This window comes from Lemur catta, chromosome 7, assembly GCF_020740605.2.
Source record: "Lemur catta isolate mLemCat1 chromosome 7, mLemCat1.pri, whole genome shotgun sequence".
NCBI lineage: Eukaryota > Metazoa > Chordata > Mammalia > Primates > Lemuridae > Lemur > Lemur catta.
In genome coordinates, this window is record NC_059134.1 from 98,084,400 (window position 1) to 98,097,875 (window position 13,476).

Consider the following 13,476-nt stretch of genomic DNA (forward strand, 5'->3'; position numbering starts at 1 on the left):
TTACAGTTACAAGTTTTCTAAGGTAGATGCTCTGAGAAAAAGGAGGGGAGGGAAATCTCTTACTTTTAATGGAAGAACAAAGCCTCTTTAATTTGTATTTGTCTTTACAATCAGCAACCTAGAGGTTGCTAAAGCTGAAAAGTATGATGCCATCCTGGCTACCTTTTTCTCTTAACTCCATACATCAGCAAACCATTGGCTCTACCTTCAATAGATTTTAAGAACTGGACCATTTCTCATCAGCCCTAATGTTAGCATGCTGGTCCAAGCCATCAGATTCTTGTGCTTGAATTATTGCACTATCCTTATAACTTGTGTGTTATTCATGTAGCCTTAAAATATGTTCTCCATACAGCGATGAGAGTGCTCTTGTTAAAATACAAGACTGTATCTTTCCTCTGGTCAAAAGCTTCCACGGGCTTCCCATCTCACTTGGGAAGTGCCTGTTGATGGCCTCCAGGACTGTATATAATTTGTTATGTTACTTCTCTGATCTCATGCCCCGTTTCTGCTCCATTTGCTACTTACTCTTCAGCAATACTGGACTCTTTACTGCCCAGGTTCCCCAGGCACACCCCAGTTACCTGTTGTTTTCGTTTCCCATTGTTTGGAAAGCTCTTGCCTTAGTTGTTTGCATAACTCTTCTGCTCATTTCCTAGGGGACTTTGTTCAAATGCAGGTTCTAATTGAGAACTTCTCAGATCATTGTGTTTAAAATTTGACAAGCTTGAGGCTCTGACTCAGGGGAATGGGCGGGACATGGACAATGTATATAACCTGAGCTTTGTACCCCCATGATGAGCTGAAATAAAAAAAAAAAAAGAAAGAAATTGGACCAACAAGAGATTTTTTTCAGGAAGAGCATGTAAACAAAAAATAAAAATAAAAAATAAATAAAATCAACTCTCTCAACATTTTGTGTCCCTTTCATGTTTTATTTTTATTCAATATTTTTTGTAACTAAACTAATTCTTCAGTTTCTCTTACTCATTAGAATAGAAGCTTAATGAGCAATACAGCTTGTTTTATATATCCATGACTTAATGGCCTCTAATTTTTTTCATTATCATTTTAAATAATGGATTGGGGTTGGGATGGAAAATCAAGCATTTGGAGAAGTTTGGACAAGGGTGGGATCAGAGAGACAGAGCAATAACAACATCTTTTGTGGTGTCAGTATTAAACTGTCTTTCATTTGAATGCATTCATTTGAATACTCACTTCATCCCTGCTATTAATCTAAACCGGTTGCCATTTCCTTTTAACTACAGTGAAAGAAAGAAAATATACTTGACAAAGAGTGAGTTGCAGAGACTCAAGAGGGGCAAATAAAGAGAAAAGATTATGTCTAGATAGAAGATTGCAGTCTAAATATATATATGTATTTGTGAATATGATAAGTGATTTATGGCTTGTAAGAAAACATGAGATTTAAAAAAATCCTTTAAAGCAGTGGTTGTCAAACTTTTGCACGTCTCACCTGGAGAGCTTGTTAGAACACAGATTGCTGGGCCCCAATCCCAGTTCTAATACAGTAGGTCTGAGTAGTGCTTAGTAATTTATATTTTTAAGCAGTTCCTAGGTGATGCTAACTCTGTTGGTTCAGGGATTAAGCTTTGAGAACCATGGATTCAGAATATGTGTTCTTTGTTTCAAGAAATTCATATTAGTACAAAGTTATCTGAGTGAAACCTAGATGTCTGTGATGGTAGGAGATAGAAGTAAGCAAACACAGCTCAAAAATCTCATTGGGTGGGGAGAAGAAAAATTAAAATGTAAAGGAGTTCTAAAAGTATTGTCATATAGGATTGGGGATAGTGATAACAGTTTCTTTGATTTCTTCTGTGTTGATAAAGAAATCACAGGTCCTAGAGGATTTAAAATGGTTTTTTTTTAGTTAATTTTCCTTTGATACAAAGCATTGTTACTTTATTTCTAACATTATTGAACAATGACCAAATTAGCCCATAAAAACTTGCTAATATTATATTAAGGCATTCTTTGTGACCAAGCCTATGCCTACTCTTTATAACTGTTCTGTAGCTATAAATAAGGATATTTTCATTTGGCTGTTGTGATATACCTACAATTGCTTGCTTTATTGACATAGGATGAATCTCATACTTGACTAAGGAATTATAGCTAAGCCTGATATCTATTTTATTTTTTAACTGTGACGTGTAGCCTTAGTAATACTGTACCATCTTGCAGGCTAGGGAGCAGAATTAACCTGAAGTAGAATGTGAATATATGACTTTCCTTACCAGATATCAGAAAATACTATAAGCCACAGAAACCAAATCAATATGGCCATGGCTAACTGCAGGGCTCTGAATATATACACACACTCATATATATATGTATGCATGAAATGATCATATTAAACAATGAAATACTGCTTAAAAACGTAAAGAAGCCAAATATTTATTTTGAAGTAGGCAACATAAATGTCATATTTAGTGCTATAAATGCTCGAAAAGGGATATTGTTTTAGACAAAAGAGGTGGATGTTCATTGCCTTCACTTTGGGCAATGTATACATATTGGAGAACAAGTTTAGTATGTAAAAAACCTTTTGTTATTAGACAAGGGGAAATTTTTTTCTTGTTAGTAACGTCAAGCAATTATTCAATGTTTCCTAGGTCCTGTGTACCAATCTAAGCCATTGGAACCTCTTCTAATTTCATGCACAGTGATTTCCAGGAAGTAGCTCCTATGACTTCCCCACATTCTGATGAGGAAATGGGGCCATGTACATTAAGTAACTCACCCAAGATCTCACAGTCGAAAATATAGAAATAGAATCAAGCATTTTCACTTTGTAGCTGGGTATTAGGTCAACTAAGAGGTTGGAAATTTTCTGAGTCATTGATTAGAAACAGATATGTTATCTGACAATTTCCCCTCTCTTTCTTCCTCCAGTGCTTGTGAACTGTACTGAATTCTGGCTCCAGGTCAGAATAAGACGGGCACCTATTTTGGATGACCTGCAACCCCAGACTTATGAGCTGTATCTAGGAACTGGCTGTCCTATAAACAGTGTGCTGTATGATTTTTATGAGTTCATTTATCCTCTCACTACTTGCGGCATCAAGACAACTGTAAGAGCAGTTTTTATTGTTATAAATGACTTAGTCTTTTCCTTTTTAGGATTAAAATCTACTTATTGTGCAGCTCTTTTTTCATCGTCAGTTGATTTTATAGCTCATGAAATGTTGACTACTCTCAAGTTTTTGGACAATTTCACAGTAGAAGAAATGTTAGACAAAATATAGGATTTAAAAAAAAAGCATGCATTTCTTTTACCTACCTTTCTCTAACACATTGTCCTTGACTTTGGAGAGATTTTATATTCTCCAGGGTAAAATCAAACTTGAAAGAAACATTTTATTTTAAAATAACACCATATCCCTCACCCAGTTGATGTTGTCGATATAAAAATCCACTTAAGATAGAGGATATCTGATTATGTAGCTGCTGTGTAACTAAGAGAATTTAATTCTTTTTTCTGAAACCAAAATACTTAAAATTCTATAAGTTATTTTGAATAACATGGATCATGATGAGAGCCAGTATAAAATGGGAGGAGTTACACTGATTAAGTGATTATGTGCCAATTGTGCTAAAGGTCAGATTAGAAGCTTTAGTTCTCTGATCACTATGGCAGCTAGTGCGTATTCTACTTCTTTAACAAATGGTACTAATCCTCACAGTGACACTCCTGGCTAAATAATCTCAGTTTTTAATAAGACATTAGGAATAGAGTGAAGAAGTTATTTGCCCAGTGTCACAGAAGAAGTAGAGCAGCAGGGATTTGAACTGGGCAACTGTGCCCTAAACCCATTCAAGTCCAATGTCTCACATCTGTTGATTTTGCTTTGTTATCTTCTTGGTGTGTTTGGTGATGGCAGCTTGGTTTTCTTTTCTGTACTCACATCTGTCCCACTTTCAGTAGGTAGTATTCATCTGGACTAATTCCACCTCTGTCTCCAGATATACAACCTATACCCTGTTCACTGCTGTATCCCCAATACTAGAACAATGCCCAGCATGTGGTAAGCACCATTCAAATGCTAGTTAAATACAGTGTAGGCACTCAGTAAGTATTTGTGAAATAAATGAAAAGGCCATGCCATTTTTCAGGTTAGGTAATCAAGGCAGGTCAAATGAAACTACTCTAGGATGCTTTCTGAGATTTCTAGGGAAGTGGTTCACTCTTTTTTTCACTGGGATTGTATAAACTAGGTAATCTTGAAGCAAATAAGTGCAGAGATTTCTATTTGCCACTTTTGAGGGAAGATCTTGTCTAGAAAAGAGGCCAACACAGGGTGGAAGAGATAGAAAGGAGGTTGCTGGGGGAGAAGGAGAGGTAAGTATTTGGCCGTGTGGTTGGAATTCTATTATCCAGCTATTCCTAAAGCAAGATTACCCTAGGATTGCTTAGTGACGGGGACCAATTTGTGCTAAATTTAGATTATCTCTCATGTTATATCGTGTCCTGTATAAATTCTTACTACAGCCATTTTATAGATTAAAAAGCTTACTCCTAGTTATTTCTTGTTACATGAACAGTAAATGTCAAAAGTGATATTTGAACCTTAGCAATCTGAGGTACTAACAAGGATTCATGAATACCATGCTTCTAACATGTTCAATATATTTAAAATTGAAATATATCCAAATATCATGACTAACTGCATGGAAGAGTCTGGTGATCTCCATTTGATACTGACTTACATTTTCTAACTCTATAATATAAATATTTTAAACTGTATGTAATGAGATGTATATCTACTGATGTATATCTACTTTTTGTGTGATTTACTACTATGGAGGTATGCCTATATATATCATTTTTTAAGAAACATTTATTTATATTGGTTTATGTCCCCCATTTACAAATTATAGTTCATATCTGGGGTTGGCAATTATGCCCCATGGGTTAAATTCAGCCAGCCATCTATGTCTATAAATTTTTATTGGAACATAGCATAGACGTATTCATTTAGGTATTACCTACCAGCTCTTATGCTACACTGGAGGAATTGAGTGCATGCATACCTCAGATATTATGGGCTCAGTTCCAGACCACCAAAATAAAGTGAGTCACATGTTTTTGGTTTTCCGGTACATATAAAAAGTTATGTTTACACTATGCTGTAGGCTATTAGGTGTGAAATAGTACTATGTCTAAAAATATAGATACCTTAATTGACAACTACTGTATTTTATTGCTAAAAAAATTCTAACAGCCATTCAAGCCTTCAGGAAACTTTTTGCCTGCTGGTGAGTCTGGCCTTACTGTTGATGGCTGCTGACGGATCAGGGTGGTGGTTGCTGAAGGTGGGAGTGGCTGTGGCAATCTCTTAAAATAAGACAACGATGCACTTTGCTGTGTTCGTTGACTCTTCCTTTCACAAAAGATTTCTCTGTAGCACGTCATGCCCTTTGATAGCATTTTACATTGTCAACTATCCGTAATATTTTCAAAGGAATCTCTTTTTCTGAGCGCTAGTTCTCAACAGTAGGCTTAAAATAGTCAACTATGCTGTAAAAAGATGTGCTGTCATTCAAGTTGTGTTATATTATTTATAGAGCACAAGCAGAGTACATTTGGCATAATTCTTACAGACCCTAACATTTTTATAATGGTAAATGAGCATTGCCTTCAATTTAAAGTCACCAGCTGCATTAGCCCCTACTAGGAGAGTCAACCTGTCCTTGAAGCCAGGCATTGACTTCTCCTCTCTGGCTATAGAAGTCCTAAATGGCATCATCTGTCAGTAATATTAAAGGTGTTTTGTCTCCATTGAAAATCTATTGTTTAGTAGCCACCTTCATCAATGACCTTAGCTAGATCTTTTGATAACTTACTGCAGCTTCTACATCAGCACTTGCTGTTTCACCTTGTACTTTTGTGGAGATGGCTTCTTTCCTTAGAGCTGATGAACCAACCTCTGCTAGCTTCAAATTTACTTCTGCACTCACTTCCTCACCTCTCTCAGCCTTCAAAGACTTGAGAAAAGTTAGGACTTTCCTCTGGTGTAGGCTCTGGCATAGAAATGTTGTGGCTGGTTTGATGATATTCTGTCCAGACAACTAAAACTTTGTTCATATCAGCAATACCGCTGTTTTGCTTTTTATCATTCAGGTGTTCAATGGAGTAGCACTTTTAATTTCCTTCAGGAACTTTTTCTTTGCATTCGCAACTTGGCTAACTGGCACAAGAGGCCTGCCTTTTGGCTTATTTTGGCTTTTAACATACCTTCCTTACTAAGATTAATCATTCCTAGCTTTTGATTCAAAGTGAGAGATGTGCAACTATTCCTTTCACTTGAACACTTAGAAGCCATGGTAAGGTTATTAATTAACCCAATTTTAATATTGTGTCTCAGGGAATAGGGAGTCCTGAGGGAGAAGGAGAGAGACAGGAGAACAGTGGTCAATGGAGCAGTCAGAACATTAAGTTTTCAGGCTTGTATGGACATGGTTCCTGGTGCCCCAAAACAATTGCAATAGTAACATCAAAGATCACTGACCACAAATTACCATAAGAGATATACGAACAACGAAAAAGTTTGAAATATTGTGAGAATTACGATAATGTGACATAGAAACAGGAATGAGCACATGTTGTTGGGAAGAATGGTGTTCGACTTGCCACATGGGATTGCCACAAAACTTTGACTTGTGAAACAGGCAGTATCTACAAAGTACAATAGAGTGAAGTGCAATAAAATGAGGTATGCCTGTGTTTTGAAGAGATAGCACACTTTGCAAGTATTCTACTAAACTATTCTCTGGCCAGTGTTAGACGGTTTCCTGACCCCCCTGAGTTATATTATCTCCATTTTACAAGTTGGGAGGGTAGAATCTGCTCTGAGATTATGAAATAGTCAGAGTTCATACCCCAGAATAAGTTGCAGAGTTTGTCCTATAATCTAAGTTTGACCAAATTAGACCCTAGACCCTTACTTTTAAACAAATGTGACCAATAGTTGTCTTTGCATTGCCAAACAATAAAATGTCCCTAATATTATGTCAGGAACTATTACTTGGGTGTTTTCTAAACATTGGACATTTTATACCTTACCTCTGCTGTCCTTAGACTTAATGTAAATTGACAACTTCTGTATTTTTTTAACTCTAACTTTTAAGTTCTTTTTGCACTGTCAGACTTAACTAATATAACTGTACTTTTTTTCTTTTCAGGAACGCCTGCGGGGTATTCTCATTGAAAGCTCAGTCACATATGCACCAGTGGTTTCAGACATCACAGGTTACAGCCCAATAATATGCTTTGTTCACAGGTAAGTCCAGCTGATGACAGGGATTAAGGTTATCTGATATATGCTTGGCTGCTGTGTGTTTCTGATGAAAGTAAAGATGTTAGAAAATAGGCTGAGGTTGAGCCTTGGGACGAGTATGATTGACAGTGTTCTGCTCATTCATGTGAGTACCTCTAATATGGCACATAATGTATATTCATGTATGATGACTCAATGTATTTGATTAATCAATAAAAATGAGCCTACTAGTTTAGGCTTCACTGGTAGCTCACAGTACTGTTAATTTCAGAAGCCAGCTTTTTTTCTGTGTTTGTTTCTAAAACCCAAGTTTTCAACTCTGTCCTAAATTAACTATATGAATATCAAGAGCTGCTGGTAACCCTTAGATAAATGGGTTTACACTGGAAATCTTATGCTGCCAATGTTAATGATAGCTCATAAAAGTCAGATTTATCTAAAAACAAGTGGTCCAGAGCTTTAACTACCACCCCCTACACACAAATTTTGTACTATCCTTTATGAAGACCTAGTTGGTATATTAGATATGAAGAGCAGAGTCAGCAAAGAGTGTATCAGAAGGATTTTGTTAGTAAACAAAATACATTCTCCAGGGCTTTACTTGTCTATACCCACCATTCCTAACCTGCCCAGTCCCAAGGGTATTATAGGAACTATTACATTCTTCTGTGAACATACCATCACTCTGCAACTGATGTCCCACAGAGAAGGATGGCCCAAGAGATTAAAAATCACAATTTTTCCTGTAAAATTTTAAAAACTGAGTCAGTCTATGATTTACCTTGAATTATAAAAATCAAGACTTGGTAGTGACCAACATTCTCTCCTTGTTTAGAAACACTTTTGCAATGACAGAATAAGGCAGAAGAGCCTATAGGTCCAGAGGCGAGGGGACTTGGCTTGTTCTTAGCTGGGTTGTTTATGCAGCTCAATTACATGTCTGTTGGACTTTTAAATCTAATCCAATTTTGAATAGTCTGCACTCTATGAGGACACAATAGTTAAGTGGTTGTATATATTTTATACTTAGTAGTAACTGAGCTCAGCTCTGTTACATAAAATCTTCCCTTGCCATACCATCAGAACATCTTTGGCCTTTTTCACCTACAACAAATAAAATTACATTCAATGAAAACTTCAATTTCATATCAAAGTTAATGTTCCCCTCCTTCACTACTGCAAGCTCTGAGTACAAATGATTGGAGAGAAAGAAGGCTTAACATAAACTATACTTTCTCTCTTGCTTTCCTGACTGCTTTGGTGTGTCAAAGTAGAGAAAAAGATGAAATGGGGGGAGGAACAAGTGTCTCTCAACCTGGTACAATTGTCATTCATCTCTAGTTATGTTGTTCAAGTAGGTATATACTGTAGACTCTAAATTTCACTCAGATTATGAATGCTTGGGTCTTAGGGGTCACTAAAGGCATAGAGATGCTCACTGTGTATGTTTTGATGGAACAATCTAGAAAAGGCTTTCCCAGCTCTACCCAAATGTCACTTTTGACATCCATCTTCCCACCTTCCTGTTTCCTAACTTGGTTGTTGGTCATGGAGCCTCTTATTTCTTGGGGACCCCTATATAGATAAGTAACTCACAGGTGGAAAGTATTATTAGTTGGTGTACTTGAGAAATAGCTTAACCCCCAGGTATTGGTAAGAAATCACCTACCAAATGTTAGGGGAGTATGTTCTTACATGCTACTCCTTTTTCTACTCTGATCTTTCTAATTTTCTTTTTCTTCATATGAAAGAGTCATATGTAGAAGTCATACCAGTCTATTGCATGAGCAGATAGGCACTTGTAAGTGAGATACCAGTCCCCAGTGTGCAAACCCATAGTGTTTAAGGCTTCATTTAAAACACCCTTACCCAGCTTCATGAAGAAAGGAAGTACTTCAGTGTCCTCCTCACCCACCAGGCCAGGAGCACAAAACCGAATCTAATCATTTTCTGTAGACAATGGGGGGAGATGATTGGAGATAATAGGTCTGGTTCAGCAGCTTTGTAAGAATTTTTGGCATTTGTGACTACTTTGATTTTTAGCTCTGGGTCACAACAACTAATTCCTGGGTAATGAGAAGTCCTAATGAACATTCTGTTATAAACTCATTTTTAATGTATCTATGAAATAACAAGTTTCCACTTTTATTTAAAACTGCTTGATTTGGCTTTCTATTCCTTACAACCCAAAGACAGCTATCTAGTTTATATCTATTCTCACATTCCCAGCCTTTATAAAAATAATAGTAATGTATGTACTAGCTTCAAATCTATGTGTATGTTTTATTTTCCCTCTTCAGAAAGTTTCCATTTGCCTTTATTAAAAGACCAATAGGGATTAACAGTGGTTTCTCTGGGAAAACACAGCAAGGGGCAATGGGAAGAAAAAACTCAACATCATCTCAAAGAGAAAATTTGGGCGCCTCTTCAGGAATATCATTTGGGTGAGTATTTTGACTTAGTATTGTACATCTTTTCCAATATGCTATGAAAAAAAGATGAGGGTTGAAGGTGACATATAACACACATTGTATACCATGTGTCCCTATAATTTCAGTTTAGGATCATTATGATCATGCATTTATGGTGATTGTGGTATGTTTGATCATAGCATTTCTCATTATTGGGTAAAACATAGTAGGTTTGCAAGGAACTCTCAATAGTTATTCATGTTATCAATCCCAACCAAACTATAGAACAAAACTTTGACTATAACAGAAAATGTAGAATGTTACTGGAAATTTCTAAGAATTGCCGTGAAGATAGTAATTGACATGTGCGTGAACTGTAACATCTGCAAGGACAAAATTCCTGCAAGAGAAAACTCTTCTTCAATGTGAAGGAGAATGCTAAGGATTTTTCAAAGGGCCTGTGGCCCCTGGACTTCACATCCCAGAAGGGGACAGACTTTGTGAACTTTTATTTCAGGGATCTTTTAACCATGTTAAATCAAAATTTGAGATACTATTATGTCAAATCTATAAACATTTTTTAAGCAATAATAGCTATAGATAAGTATTGCCTCGGTTTTATCGACTCACAAATTGTAGTAAATTCTGCAGTTTAAAATAGATGCCCTCTTTCTCAATCCCCATGTTCTTTCCTACTTGAGCCACAGTGAAATATTTGAGGGATTTTGATGTAATAGTTTCCCATCAGTACTACTGCCTGACTGTTCCTTTTTCTTCCTTACAGAAAGAGTCTTCCCCTTATACAACATTTTTGTACCAAAGTATAAGTGAAGGAGTTAAGCTATGAATTCTGGTGCTTAAAGCAGCCTTGCTAATCTTGGTTTTCTGATCACCTGGGGATTGCACTATGTCTTAGAGGTTGAACGAATGCCTTTGGATACTAACCATCTTTGTCTTTTTAACAGTGTTCTTAGTTTGCACTGCTGTACATGTTTATAAACTCTTTGGGTGGAGGAAGGAAAAGCTTCCCTAGACTTCTTAAATTTGTAGTGAAGGTAAATTTTAAAAATAAAGTTTTGCATATCTAAATAGTTGTTTCTATTTTTTGAAGAAAGCTGAAATCCTGAATTACAGGGTATTGTTCCAAGCAACCGTATTTTGTGGAGGGTAAATAGTGTACTAATTACTCAACCACCTGGGTGGTGACTCAGTCACTGCTATACTGTGTTCTTCGATTAATTCCTGTTTCACTTCCTTCTAATAATATGAGTAAAGTGAGATGAAATCAGAGTTCTCTCTGTAATGGTAAGAGAATAGTAGACAATTCTATTTCCTACTTCTGGCTTTTCCATAGGCTTTTTTTTTTTTTTTTTTCCATTACATTTCTATGTACTAATAATTTCAGGTCAGTTTGAGAATTTAGGTTCATAAAGAGGCTGCTAATTTGGGGGGAAAATGACTCTACTTGATGTCAGAATTTATGATAGCTTTAAGCGAAAAGTGAATCTTGTCTAATCTCTCATTAATCTATTGCTTTAAAATGTTTAAGATATATTAAGTGGCAACATTTGAAAAATCTTGTTAAAAATCACATGCTTTCAGGAGTTTTCTTGAACGTACGTATCTATTCTTCTCTGGATTTGCAATCAGCCGACAAAAGTAACAAGGAAATCACAAATGTATTCTTCATTCCTTATAAAACTGTTGAGCAGAGAGATTAACCCCCAGGATAAAATGAGGCCTTTTTGGACTTTAACCAACCCATCCCAGGATGGGAACCCTGCCTCAGAGTTTTCATACTGCAAGAGACCTGGGGACCAGGCAGATTCCAAGAGAGGCCATCAGAAAGCCAGGTAAGTGTCAAGTGATTTCCTTCCTCCTTGCAAATGGGATGAGGGTTGAATTCTCTCATGAGAATGCAGATCAAAATTAAAGAGAAATTCCAGAAATATGTCTCAAATGCAGCACCTTGGGTAGTGAAGTAAGCAAATCCATTCCCACTATGCTAGTCTACTCTAACTTCCTGCCTCTATTTTTTTTATTCCACCTCTTTTCACTTTCTAACAAAATATTAGGTTTATTGACACTATGGAATATCTCTAATCCTGAATATAAGAACATGATTTTTATTTCAATTCATAAGAAATTATTTTTCATTTTCCTTCTCTGGGGAGTAAACCATTACAACATCATGAAATCTCATGTCCATTGGATTAAAGACAGTTTGTTTTAGCTGCTTGGGTTTCTGCAATTCCTTCTGTAGATGAATGCCCTATAATAAAAATATATATACTCCCTACTTAAGTCTTTCAACCTAAGTATTTCTGAGTTAGATCTACCTTGCTGGAATCTTAGAAAACAAAAAATGGAGAGAGGCTCTCTCAAAATAGCTTAATAAGATCAAAAGCCAAAAGAAAATGTATTGAAAATGATCTTTAGGCACATTAGGCAGCTCCTCTGAAGGACACAGAACCTCCAAAAGTTCATAGACCAAAGAATGATGGTAAAATTACTAATTGGTGAGCAATTTGGGGTTATAGAGTTGTCTGGTTAGATGTGGCATGATAAAAAGTGTTTTTTTTTCCTATCTTCCCGTAGGTAGTGACATTATTGTCTCTTTCATACTATAGTCTATCCTTATTATTCCTTCAGGTTAGTAACTCATTTGCCTATATTTAACACATTTATTCTACCTGTTTCACAAGGTTCTTGCTTATGTCACTTGTGAGTTGTAACCACTTGTTTTTTGCATTTTGTGACAAATTATTCTCAAATCATATAATAAATTCACACTACAAAAGGTTATTATGCAGGCATTATCTGTAAATAGATTGGTAGAATAGTATTAAAATTCTAATCAAATTTTAATTTCCCTGCCCGCCCCCACCTCCCGCCATGTTCAGGTTAACTAGAATTCATTTGTAAGTAGAAAAATGAGAAAAATAAAAATTGTAATCTTAAAGCATTATTCACCTTAGATACTTTCTAATGGTGTGATATCCAAAAATAAGGATTACAATAAATAACATGGGTCTCCTCCTAAAGAGTTAAACTATGTGCTCCTAAAGAATGAATGTAAATGCAAATAAAGTTAGAGAGCTGAAATATCAGCAAAATTCATTTTTTGGCATAAATTTAATACTAGTATATAAAATCTTGAAATAAAACCCCAAGTTATCAAAACATTGGAAAAACGTGATAAATTCCGTGTACAAGAATATAGATTGTGTATTAGCTTTCTCTTACTGTTTCAACAAATTTTCCCTGGTTTAGTGGTTTCAAATGACACCAATTAATTATCTCCTAGTTTCTGTGGTTGGAGTCCACATGGTCACCTGGGTCCTCTGAGATCACAAGATTGAATCAAGTTGTGTCTAGGCAAATTCAAGTTGGCAGAATTTAGTGCAATTGTAGAACTGAAGTTCCTATTTCCTTGCTGGTTGTTGGCTGGGGGTGGGTCTCAGCTTCTAGCATCTACTCATATTTCTTCCCACATGGATCCTTTCAAAACCAGCAACGGCCGAATGAGTCTCTCACACTCTTCAGTCTCTCTGATATCCCCTTCTGGGGCAATTCCTCTTCTGTTTCCAGCCGGAGAAAGTTCTCTGCTTTTAAGGACTCATGTATTTAAATTGGGTCACTCAGATACTCCAGGATAATTTCCCTACTTTAAAGTCCTTTAATCTTAATTATATCTGCAAAGTACTTAGTTTAATGTTTGAATAAGTCAAGGATAGGAATCTGGAGGAAATATCTTT

General features: G+C 36.1%; 1 protein-coding gene across 1 annotated transcript in view; it reads left to right on the top strand.

The window, feature by feature from the left end:
• The window catches only part of OOSP4A (oocyte secreted protein family member 4A), a 31,561-nt gene extending 19,241 nt beyond the window's left edge, over positions 1–12,320 (top strand). Inside the window, exons 5-8 of the mRNA XM_045557059.1 lie at positions 7,213–7,310; positions 9,608–9,751; positions 11,431–11,571; positions 12,317–12,320. Coding sequence (XP_045413015.1) covers positions 7,213–7,310; positions 9,608–9,751; positions 11,431–11,571; positions 12,317–12,320 — 387 coding nt within the window. The remainder of the gene's footprint in view (positions 1–7,212; positions 7,311–9,607; positions 9,752–11,430; positions 11,572–12,316) is intronic.
• Positions 12,321–13,476: the final 1,156 nt, after the last annotated feature.